This window comes from Ranitomeya imitator, chromosome 4, assembly GCF_032444005.1.
Source record: "Ranitomeya imitator isolate aRanImi1 chromosome 4, aRanImi1.pri, whole genome shotgun sequence".
NCBI classification, from domain to species: Eukaryota; Metazoa; Chordata; class Amphibia; order Anura; family Dendrobatidae; genus Ranitomeya; species Ranitomeya imitator.
Window position 1 is genome coordinate 30,373,531 of NC_091285.1, and position 11,339 is coordinate 30,384,869.

Sequence of the window (11,339 nt, forward strand, 5' to 3'; positions counted from 1 at the left end):
GACAATTTGTATTTTTGAACGACACCATCAATTTTACTGGGCAATTTCGCGGCAAGCTGGGAAAAAATTCCAAGTTTGCCGAAATTGGAAAAAAATCAAAAACCCGCAATTGTTATTTTGGGTTTTGATTTTTATGGCATTAAGTAAAAATGACCTGGCAATATGGTTCTCCAGGTTAATATGATTACAGTGATACCAAACTTAATTTTTTTTTACCATTTCAATAAAAAAGTAAGAAGTTTGTAAAACGTTGCATATGTCACCATTTTTTGAGACTTTTTGCCCCATTCAAAATAAAACAATAACAAAATAAATACACATATTTGGTATCGCTGAGTTCAGAAACGCAAAAAAAAAAGAAAAGAATTAAAGAATTAATCAGATCGGTAAATGGCGTAATGAGAAAAATATCGGGCGATCAAAACATCATATCTACTCCAAAATGGTATCAATAAAAAAGTCAGTTCGGTGCACAAAAATAAGCCCTCACCCAGTCCCGAATCCCAAGAAATGGAGACGCTACGGGTCTAAGAAAATTGAGCCATTTTTTCTTTTTCAAACGTTGGATTTTTTGTTCACCACTTAAATAAAAAAGAGTCTATACATGTTTGGTGTTTACGAACTCGTAATTACCTGGAGAATCATAATGGGAGGTGAGTTTTAGCATTTAGTGAATATGGTTAAAAAAGGAATTGTGAAATTGCACTTTTTTGCAATTTCACAACACTTGAAATTTTTATTCCTGTTTTCCGGTACACGATATGGTAAAATCAATGGTGTCGTTCAAAAGTACAACTCGTCCCGCAAAAAAAACAAGCCCTCACATGGCCATTTTTTTGGAAAAATAAAAGGAGAAAGGGGGCAAAAGACGAAAAAGTTTTGTAAACACAGTTGGACATCAGACAATTGTGTAAGAGATAGCTGTATAGCTGTCAACACGGGAGGAAGATCTCTGCACTCGGAGCGTTGGGTTTCAAGTAATGAGCATTATTGCTTTCTTCATATCATTACCGTTTCGAGCAAAGTGAAATATTGAACCTACGTATAATATTTGGGTGATGGATTGGATGGCAGTCTGACCTGTCTCCTGTCCAAAACTGTTCTTGTCCCATCTCGTGGCCAACTGTAAATTTAGGCAATTTTATCGAGCCACTGATCACAGAATTGCCTGCTCTGCTTTCTCTCCAATTTGCTTTCCCTGTTGACTAGTGAGGTTTTTCCACGTATAACATGATGACATTGTGCTGATAAAGAGAAGTCGAGCTTGTTTATGCCTAATTCCATATCGTGCACAGGATATATCTTTATGTTCAGCAAGGTATATAAGTTCACCATCTAGTTCAGGATTCAAAATTTTTACTTTCTTGGGTTAAAAGTTAAACAAAATGGCCAATTTTGCCCATCCATTGCTTGAAAATTGCTAATATGCCAAAAACATTTTCTATCCATTTGGATTTTTTTTTCCAGTTATTGGCAGGATCTACAAGTTTTTGGCTAAATTTACCAATTGCATCCTATTTCTGCAACCCCGCTCCATTTTCGTTTGTTTTCAAACTCTTTTTGCTGCTCTGAATGTCATGTAACGTTTTTGAGGCCTAATGCAAACTTACCATGTGCTACTTTTTTTTTAAAAAAAAATGGTGTCAATTTATGATACAGGGGCCTTTGGGGCCCGAGAAGAACTTGTGCCCTTAGGTAAAATTCTACTTGTGCACCCAAATAAGTACACCCCCCTGGGCAAATGTCGAGACAATGTGGATGTCTGCTCATTTGCTGCCTGTGGCTGTGGATTGTTTCATGACAATGCTATTTGTGTCATGACATCTGCTATAATAAAGTTATTGACTGTCAGTGGTCTACATACAAAGTAATATTGTGAAATAAAAGACAGCAAGATGGATCCAGGATTTTATTTTTCTGATGTAATTTTTGGGGCTTTAAAGGTATTGTCTCATCTTTATAAATGGGTAAAGTTGCAAAGTGCTTGCAAAAAAAGCAACTGTGCAATTTACCTCTTATTGAAAATCCTCTCTGTTCTACAATTACTGACAAGGTTACTGGCCCCCTCAGCAGTATGTCAGAGGTGGCCAGTCTCCTAGGCAAGGAGTCAGCACTTGCAAGCATTTAGTTATGAAGCTTGCCGAATCACTAAATCCGGCCAGCTTCATTGCCCCCTTCCAATGCTAAAAAGGCAAAGCGGTTTCTGATTGCATCATCGGAGAGTGTATGGTTGGGGTTAGCAGCTCAACCATGTTCTTTTCATTTTCTGCTGAAATCCATTGTTCTTGTTGAATCTAGTGGTCAATACTGGAAATATTGTTCAACCAAGTGCTGGCCCAAACTATCATCATCAGGAGTGCATCATCCTCTGGCAAGCAGAAAGGCAAGGGAGCACTGTACTCCTGCAGATAGAAAATGCAACAACCCTTTTAATTTTCTGCTGAAATTCATTGTTCTTGTTGAATTTAGTGGTCGATTCTGGAAATATTGTTCAACCGTGTGCTGGCCCAAACTATCGATCAGGGGTATATTGTCCCCTGGCAAGCAGGAAGGCTGAGGAGCTGTTTACTGTCCGAAGATTGGTCACCGGTTTTGTTGGCATGTGCTGCTTTGCATATCTTTCCAAATGGAGCATTGCTTTGAAAATAAAACTTTATAATGAGTTGGGTCTCTTCAATGATACTACCAAAATTGTACTAAAAAATGGTCTTCGAAGGTGGTGAACTTCTTAAAAATATGTAAAAAAAAAATACGGTCTGTGTATGGGGTTGGGCTTCCCCAAGAGGTGGTCTTTTAAAAAGGATGCCCATGTTGAAAATATAACAATTAGGCAAGAAAATCAACAATCCACTTGCAGGTCAAGCCTTGTCTCACCTTATTTTTGCACTCTAAACTTATACAATATTTAGTTAATTCTAGAGACGAGTGAATAAATTCACAGGACCCCGGTCCATTGAACAGGTAAGTATTCCATAGCTGCTGGATTAGAATCATAGGAACCACCATCTATATATGTCAGCATCCCTAGATCATCTTTTGATTAATCAGCGTGGTGAGATGAAGAGCACCTTGGATGCCAGGTAGGAGATGGTTCATAGTAACTAACGTCCAGCTGCCACGAAATACTGGAGTAGTGCCACTGGACTAGGATACTGGGAATCGATTTGCTCATCTGTAGTTCACTCCTCCACTTTCAGTGGCGCAACGGGATTATATAGGGGTCGTTCCTTTCTCACTTGCAACTTTCCATAATTAGCTTCAAAATCTTTTCTCGTTCCATTTAAAATCTCTAAACTTTGATCTTGTATTCTTCGACCCAATTGTTTGATTTTTCGAGCTCTAAATTGTACAATCTGTGGGGTGAGTTCTAGAACATTTGGACATTCTTTTACTTGATTTAAAGTTGCTCCTTCCCGCAGGAGAAGTTGTAACCGTTCCTCCAGCAAAGGGACAGAATAGTAGAGGAGGGCAGGACTCTTCATTACCAGCTCTTTTAGTTCTTCATTGTTGCATTCGAAAGTTGACATTGTGAACAAAACCCCCTTTTTCATGGTGTCCTTGTTCAGATCGAAAACAAAACCTTTAAGTTTGGCCAGTAGTTTCAGTACTTTCTCATCCTGAAATCCTAAATCTTGTAAAAATTTCAGATTCTCCTTCATTGACTTCTTGGCTTTCAAGAGAACAAACGGATCTTGACTTATTAACTTCATTATCCAGGTTTTAAAGTTCTCTTTCGTACCTCCTAGATTGATGTAATTTTCTTCCAAAGCATCGACCATTTTCTTATTGTCTTCAACCTGATTACAAAAGATTTGTGGAGCACTTGTTAGAAGTCTGCTGACAATTTTATTGTTAAGTCCGAGATCTTGAAAGTATTTTATGTTGTCTCGTTGATTAGTGGGACTTTTACAAATGAAAAAGGAATCTGGAAACTTTTCAATTAGAGTTATTAGTTCTCCATCCTTGGGGCAAACTAAATTCCAGATGGATTTTGAAGTGTTGATTTCCTTAGGTTCTTGTAGAAAAGCTTCTGGACAAGACTCCAGAATATTGGCCACGGTAACTTCATTGGCTCCCATTTTCTTCAAGATATTAGCGGTCTCCTCAACATAGGCTACATCTTTATAAAGTACCCAGCTTTTTAATCTGCGAATTTTCTTAATGTTCACTGACAATTTGTACAGATTGTCTATCGTTCTTTTGTTTTCTATTGCTCCTTTTTGGGTATCTGGTGTAAAATCTGAATTCGTGAAATTCCTGGTTCCATGTACAATACCAGATACAATAATCTGTTGGTACATAAGAACTCCTCTCCATGGTCTATCATGCCATCTCAGGACAGTGTCCCCTACAGTTTTTATCATGGTCACTGAAAGTTACTTCTTCCTGCAAAGTGAAGGAAACAAATATGGGTAGATACGAGATTACAGACTGCATTCCATAAATAAAGAAAATGTAGGATATGCTTTTTACATTCATATATATTCATTTAGTAATGACTTGGTGCTCGTAAGGTCAAGCAAAAAGGAAGCAACTAGTCCATTCATTTGGATTAAAAAAAAAATATCCCAGCGTTTCATGTCAACAGCCTCTGTAGAGAACTTCATGTCTTCATGCTTAAAGGGGATCTGTCACCAGATTTCACAGCACAGATTGCTAATATTATTGAATATGTCTTAATCCTGATGTGGCTGGTGTACTTGCTTTTAAAATTCATGTCAAATCCATGTTCAATTTCTACATAACCTTGCCTGATTGACAGCTCCTCAGTGTCCCTCCTCACTGCGGAGATCTCACACCGCTCAGTATAAGTTGTGGCTGTTAGTCATGCTGGGATGGCAGAGATTGATTACACTAGGACTCAGGAGACTTTCACTTTTTAGCTGGACTCATGATATATTAATTTTCATATCAGGATTATACAGCCATTCTGACATGGATTGGAAATATACAAGTCTTATCAGGTGTAAGAGATTCATAAGAGAAAAACAGTGTTCTTTAACCATATGATTAGTAAATATATGCCTCAATACCTTTTTATCATATCTTTACTGAAAATTGTATCTGAATAACCTTTTTTATAGGACCCTATAGGTGCTGTATGCTACTGTGTGACATAAAATAGCATACACTATTTGGACAAATGTATTGGGATACTACACTTTCCACCTACAGACGTTTTTTTGACCTCCCATTCTATATCCATAGGGACTAAAATGAACTTTTGCAGCTATAACAGCTTCCACTTTTCTGGAAGGATTTTACAAGATTTTGGAGGTGTCTGTTGGAATTTTGGCCCTTTATCCAGAAGATCAGACTTTGATGTTAGAGACGAAGGCTGGTCTCTCAAATCTCCATTCTAGACAATCCCAAAGGTGTTGGATGGGGAGGAGATCAGGGCTCTGTGCAATCCGTCATGTTCTTTCACACCAGTCTTACAAAATCCATGTCTTGATGGATGTTGTGCACTGGACACAGTCACAGAGAACAGAAAAGGGCCTTCACAAAACTGGAAGAAAGAAATTGTGCAAAATGTCTTGTATGCTGAAACATTAAGATTTCCCTTAACTGGAACTAACAGGCTGAGACTGACCCCAGAAAAAGGAGCCCATACAGTTGTGCTCGAAAGCTTAAATACCCCAGCAGAATTTTTGCTTTCTTGGCCTTTTTTTCGGAGAATATGACTGATAACATGAAAATTTGTTCTCCACTCATGGTTATTGGTATGCCGAAGAAACTTATTGTCAAACTACTGTGTTTTCGCTTTTTAAATCATAATGACAACCTAAAACATCCAAATGACCCTGATCAAAAGTTTACATACCCTATTTCTTAATACCGTGTATTGCCCCCTCTAACATCAATGACAGCTTAAAGCCTTTTGTAGTAATTGTGGATGAGGGTCTTTATTTTCTCAGATTGTAAAGCTGCCCACTCTTCTTGGCAAAAAGCCTCCAGTTCCTGTAAATTCCTGGGCTGTCTAGCATGAACTGTGCGCTTCAGATCTTCCCAGAGTGACTCAATGATATTGAGGTCAGGAGACTGAGATGGCCACTCCAGAACCTTCACTTTGCCTTGTGTTTTCGATCGTTGTCATGTTGGAGCATCCAAGTAAGTCCCATGCGCCGCTTCCGGGCTAATGATTGCAAATTTGCTGATAACATGCTGCATTCATCTTACCTTCAACTTTGATCAAGTTTCCTGTGCCTTTGTAGCTCACACATCCCCAAAACATCAGCGATCCACCTCCGTGCTTTACAGTAGGAATGGTGTTCCTTTCATCATAGGCCTTGTTGACCTCTCTCCAAATGTAACATTTATGGTAGTGGCTGGCCAAAAAGTTCAATTTTGGTTTCATCACTCCAAACTACCATATTCCTTGTTCTCTGTTCTCTCTGTGCTGTTATGTGTATTGTAGGTGAGATACTTTGTGGCATTTGCACAGTAATGGCTTTCTTCTGGCAACTCGACCATGCAGCCCATTTTTCTTCAATTGCCTCCTTATTGTGCATCTTGAAACAGCCACACCGCTAGTTTTCAGAGAGTCCTGTATTTCAGCTGATGTTATTTGTGGGTTTTTCTTTGCATCCCGAACAATTTTCCTGGCAGTTGTGGATGACATTTTTGTTGGTCTACCTGACCGTGTTTTTGTTTTACAGAGCCCCTTATTTTCCATTTGTTAATCACAGTTTGAACGCTGCTGACTGGCATTATCAATTCCTTGGATATCTTTTTGTATCCCTTTCCTGTTTTATACAGTTCAACTACCTTTTCCCGTAGATCCACATTGACAATTCTTTTGCTTTCCCCATGACTCACAATCCAGAAACATCAGTGGCTGGATGAAATATGCAAGAGTCTGTCTGGATCCGAGACACTCCCTCAGCTTTTATGAACACACACTGATTACAAGCAAACATTTCATAGGTGAGGATGTTACCTTTAGAAGCCATTCAAACCCATTTGTGTCAACTTGTGTGCATGTTATCAGGTCAAAATTACCAGGGTATGAAGTATTTGATCAGGGTCATTTAGATCTTTTGGATTGTCATTATGATTTAAAAAGAGAAAACACAGTAGTTTAACAATAAATGGTTTCACCCAACCACTAACCATGAGTGGAGAAAAAATTTTGGTGTTATCATTCATATTCTCTGAAAAAAAAAAGAAAGCAAAAATTCTGTCGGGGTATGTAAACTTTTGAGCACAACTGTATCTTATGAGGTTTTGTTCTGAGGAAGAGGTCCTGCTTGACTTTGAAACCTATTTTTAAAAAAAAGTTTCCAAGAATATCTTCTTGCCAGCAATCTTCATCAACAGTGCAGAAAGTGACACATGATAAGTGGATTCACTTCTCAACAATATCACTCAGAGGTGATGGGGGAAGATTTAGAATGCAAGAAATGAACATACATGTTACACCGGTGGCTCCTATTATAGTACGGAGCTGGTGTCAGTGAGCTCTTTACCACCAGCAATTCTGTCACATGTTAGTAAAGGCAGGCAGCAGCGGGATTGAGGGCCAAGATGTTATGTCCTGGGCGGCAATATGGCTGAATGAAAAAACAGAATCAGGGGCGGGACAAGTTGCAGGCTGGGAGGGCACCCACCTTCAGCACTACCTCTTGCCTCCTAAGGTTGGGTGCACTTTGAAGAATAAAAAAAAATTACATTGCTGAATGCCTGTGGCCGCTCAACACCTTCCTCCAGCCACAGGCAAACAGCTCATCCCTCGCTCTGTCTGTGCCCCGGCTGTCTTTCCCTCCCCAGATTCAATTGTGTTGGCATCTATATGATGCCAATACAATTGAGACAATTCAGACTCGGTAAGGCGACAGTGTGAGAAAGGAGTACAATATGGAGAGTGCAGCGTGTTGGGCAGTATGAACGCATAGTGTGAAGGGGGGGCACAAAATGGATATGGAGAAGGATCAGAGTGAATAGCTGTAACAGCAGACAGAGTGGTGGTTATAGTTCATTAAGGTGGACAGTGTGGAGGCCAGAAAACATAGGAGGCATATTTAGGGCATAGTCTGAACCGATATTTTTATGCAGAGAGCATTTTAATAACACTATTATTTTTGAGAGCACCATATTGGGATGTGCTCCAGAACAGAGAGAAGGGAAGTCTCCAGAGACAACTGTGGATGTGAAAAGTCATCATTGCATCTGGACAAGATGAAGACAGAAAAAAAAGACAACTTCTATTAAAAAAGTCACCAATATGGTACCTGGGAGTAAATGTTTATTTGTGATACTGACTATATCTTATCAGTACTGTGGTTCCTGTATAGTCTACAGTCTGATAATGAATGTCAGCAACAACTCCTAGCATCTCCATATCATTGTTAAGGACGTGCTAGAAGTCATAGGTTGATGCAATACAAATGTATATGGGGCTGACTTGACATTGCAATTGATTACTGTACTAAGCTTGGTGATATAGTCATGTACTGATGGTCGTTCTGGACTACAAGATCCCAGGTACTTTCAGCTGCATCACATCTAATGTGGTGTATTTAATTATATGTACTAAATGTCCAACTGGGGGCCTGTATGTGGGGGAGACAGGGCAAAAACTTAGAACAAGTATGAATCCTCATCGCCACACAATAAGAGAAAAAAGAATGGACCTACCGGTAGCAAAACATTTTTGTATCCCCGGTCATAGCATCATGGACATGAAATTACTTGTTTTAAAAGGTAATTTCAAATCTCAGAAAGACAGAAGAGTCTGTGAGTATAAACTCATGACGACCTTTGACACACTCAGTGCAGGAATGAATGTGTCACATGGATTTATCTCTTTTTACATCAATTAAGGAATTTGTTCTTCAGACCTTCTGGGGTCATCACAACATAGAACAAGACCCATTCAGAGGACCATAAAGCATTAAGACTTCTTTATCTATGAACTGGTCTAATATCTATGTCAAGCCCTCTCACATGATAATTCTGCTTCACGTCACTTGTCTTATCTATTGCCTTCTTTCTCTCTGTGCTGTGTATAAATATGTGATTCTTCAGATTTTAGTCTTTGCCTGTTGAAGAGACCTGCGTAGTCTCGAAGGCTTGCAATTTGTTACCATCTTTTCAGTTAGCCATTAAAAGGTATCAACCACTGAGGACCCTCACGTCTAAATATTTTTCTATTTACAGGCTAACACGGTACAAAGATATATATCTTTCCTGTATCAAGATGGCAGTTCTGGTGATGTATAAATGTACTGGTGTATTTATTTACTGATGTTGGTTCTGCTGATGCATTCATGAACTGATAGTGTTTCTGGTGACACATTAATGTACTGATGGTGGTTCTGGTGATGTCTTCATGTACTGGTGGTGGTTCTGGTGATGAATTCATATACTGATGGTGGTTCTGGTGCCGTACTCATGTACTGATGGTGGTTATGGTGACATATTCATGCACTGATGGTAGTTCTAGTGACTTATTTATTTACTAATGATGGTTCTGGTACTGTATTTATGCACTATTTATGTCTCTGGTGTTCTATTTACATCCTAATGATGATTTATTTTGGCTTTGCATTCATGTACTGATGTTGATTTTGCTGATGAATAAAGCACCAGGGCCATCATCAACCCATGAATGCATTACAAGAGCACCAGTAGTACATGAACACATCACCATTCACTATATGAATGTGTCACCAGAACCACTATCCGAAAAAAAGAGTGCGTCACCAGAACCACCAACAGTACAGGAATACGATACAAGAACTACCATCCGTACAGGACATAAAGCACCAGAACAGTTTTGTTGAAAACTGTATTTGTCGTATGCCAGTCACAAAAACCATCATACATATCCCTTCATCTACAAAGGGGTCTGTTTAGTTTCCGTTAAGGTAAACACCAAATACTGGACTCCTTAACTGATACCAAACATCTTCATCTGCCTGGGGCACCAAAATACCTGGTCCTAACCTGTATACTCTAATTTTCTCCATATAGTGTATGCATTTGGCGCACATTCTCCCTTCATATCCGTCAAGCATAAGGGACTAACGCAAGATAGGCAAATATATATAAACAAAGCTTCAAGTCACAAGGGGTCTCCTATGCTCCATTGGCAGCACTGACCTCCCTCCTCCTCCACGAGCTCTTGTCACGCCACTCCACCCATCATTGCCACCTCCTGGGGGCTGCTGGGAGTTGTAGTTATAGTAACGTCACTGCTGATGCTAGGTTCTCATGGGTTAAAAGACCTTTGCTGATGTCAGGATCATGTGATGGGTCACGTGAGGGGGAGTAGGAGGACTCCTGTGTCTGAAAGGCTTTTTATAAAATTGTGGGAGGAAGTAGTTTTTTTTCCCACTCTGTCGCCTGATCATGCTGAGACTTTTAGTTCCACTTTTGTAAACACCTATTGCTGCAACAACTCCTAATATCCAATCATAATGTTTAATAATGTTTAATATTAACAGGTTGCACATGTTGAGGCTTGTAGTTTTAGCTCAGTGTTTCAGCCTACATTATATTGAGGGTTGTAGTTCTATACACTTTCTATGATAACACCAAATACAGTATGTGCATTGATTTAGTGACACTTGGGGTTTATGTTACTTTCCACTCATATATTAACCCCCTTCACAACCTTGGGATTTTCCGTTTTTTTGAGTTTTCATTTTTTGCTCTCCTTCTTCCCGGAGCCATAACTTTTTTTTTTATTTTGTTGTCAATAAGGCCATATGGGGGCTTGTTTTTTGGGGGCTTGTTTTTTTGGTGAACAAGTTGTACTTTTGAACAAACTCATTGATTATACCATATAGTGTAGTGGAAAACTGAAAAAAAAAACTCCAAGTGGGGTGAAATTTCAAATAAAGTGCAATTCCACAATTGTTTTTTTTTTTTTTTTTTTTATCATGTTCACTAAATGCTAAAACTGACCTGTCATTATGATTCTCCAGGTCATTCCGAGTTTGCAGATACCAAACATGTCTAGGTTCTTTTTTATTTAAGAGGTGAAAAAAAAATCTAAAGTTTGTAAAAAATAAAAAAAAATGGCGCAATTTTCCAAGACCCGTAGTGTCTCCATTTTTCTGCATCTCAGGCTGGGTGAGGGCTTAATTTTTTTCCCGCCGAGCTGACATTTTTATTGATACCATATCGGGGTAGATATGATGTTTTGATCGCTGTTATTGCATTTTATTGCAATGTTGTTGTGACCCAAAAAAAATAAAAATTCTGGCGTTTAGATTTTTTTCTCGTAACGCCGTATACGAATCGGGTTTATTCTTTTTATATTTTGATAGATCAGGTCATTCTGAACTCGGTGATACCAAATCTGTGTGCTTTTTTCATCATTATTAAGGGGG

At 38.9% G+C, this 11,339-nt stretch overlaps 1 protein-coding gene across 1 annotated transcript; it reads right to left on the reverse strand.

Annotated features, from left to right (window-relative positions):
• Window positions 1-1,895: 1,895 nt before the first annotated feature.
• MTERF2 (mitochondrial transcription termination factor 2) lies at window positions 1,896-10,222 on the reverse strand. Its single transcript, XM_069763455.1, has 2 exons — window positions 10,105-10,222; window positions 1,896-4,386 (listed from the first exon to the last, which is right to left on the reverse strand). The coding sequence occupies exon 2, from the start codon at window positions 4,362-4,364 to the stop codon at window positions 3,180-3,182; it is 1,185 nt and encodes a 394-aa protein (XP_069619556.1). The 5' UTR covers window positions 4,365-4,386; window positions 10,105-10,222; the 3' UTR covers window positions 1,896-3,179.
• Between the last annotated feature and the right edge of the window lie 1,117 nt (window positions 10,223-11,339).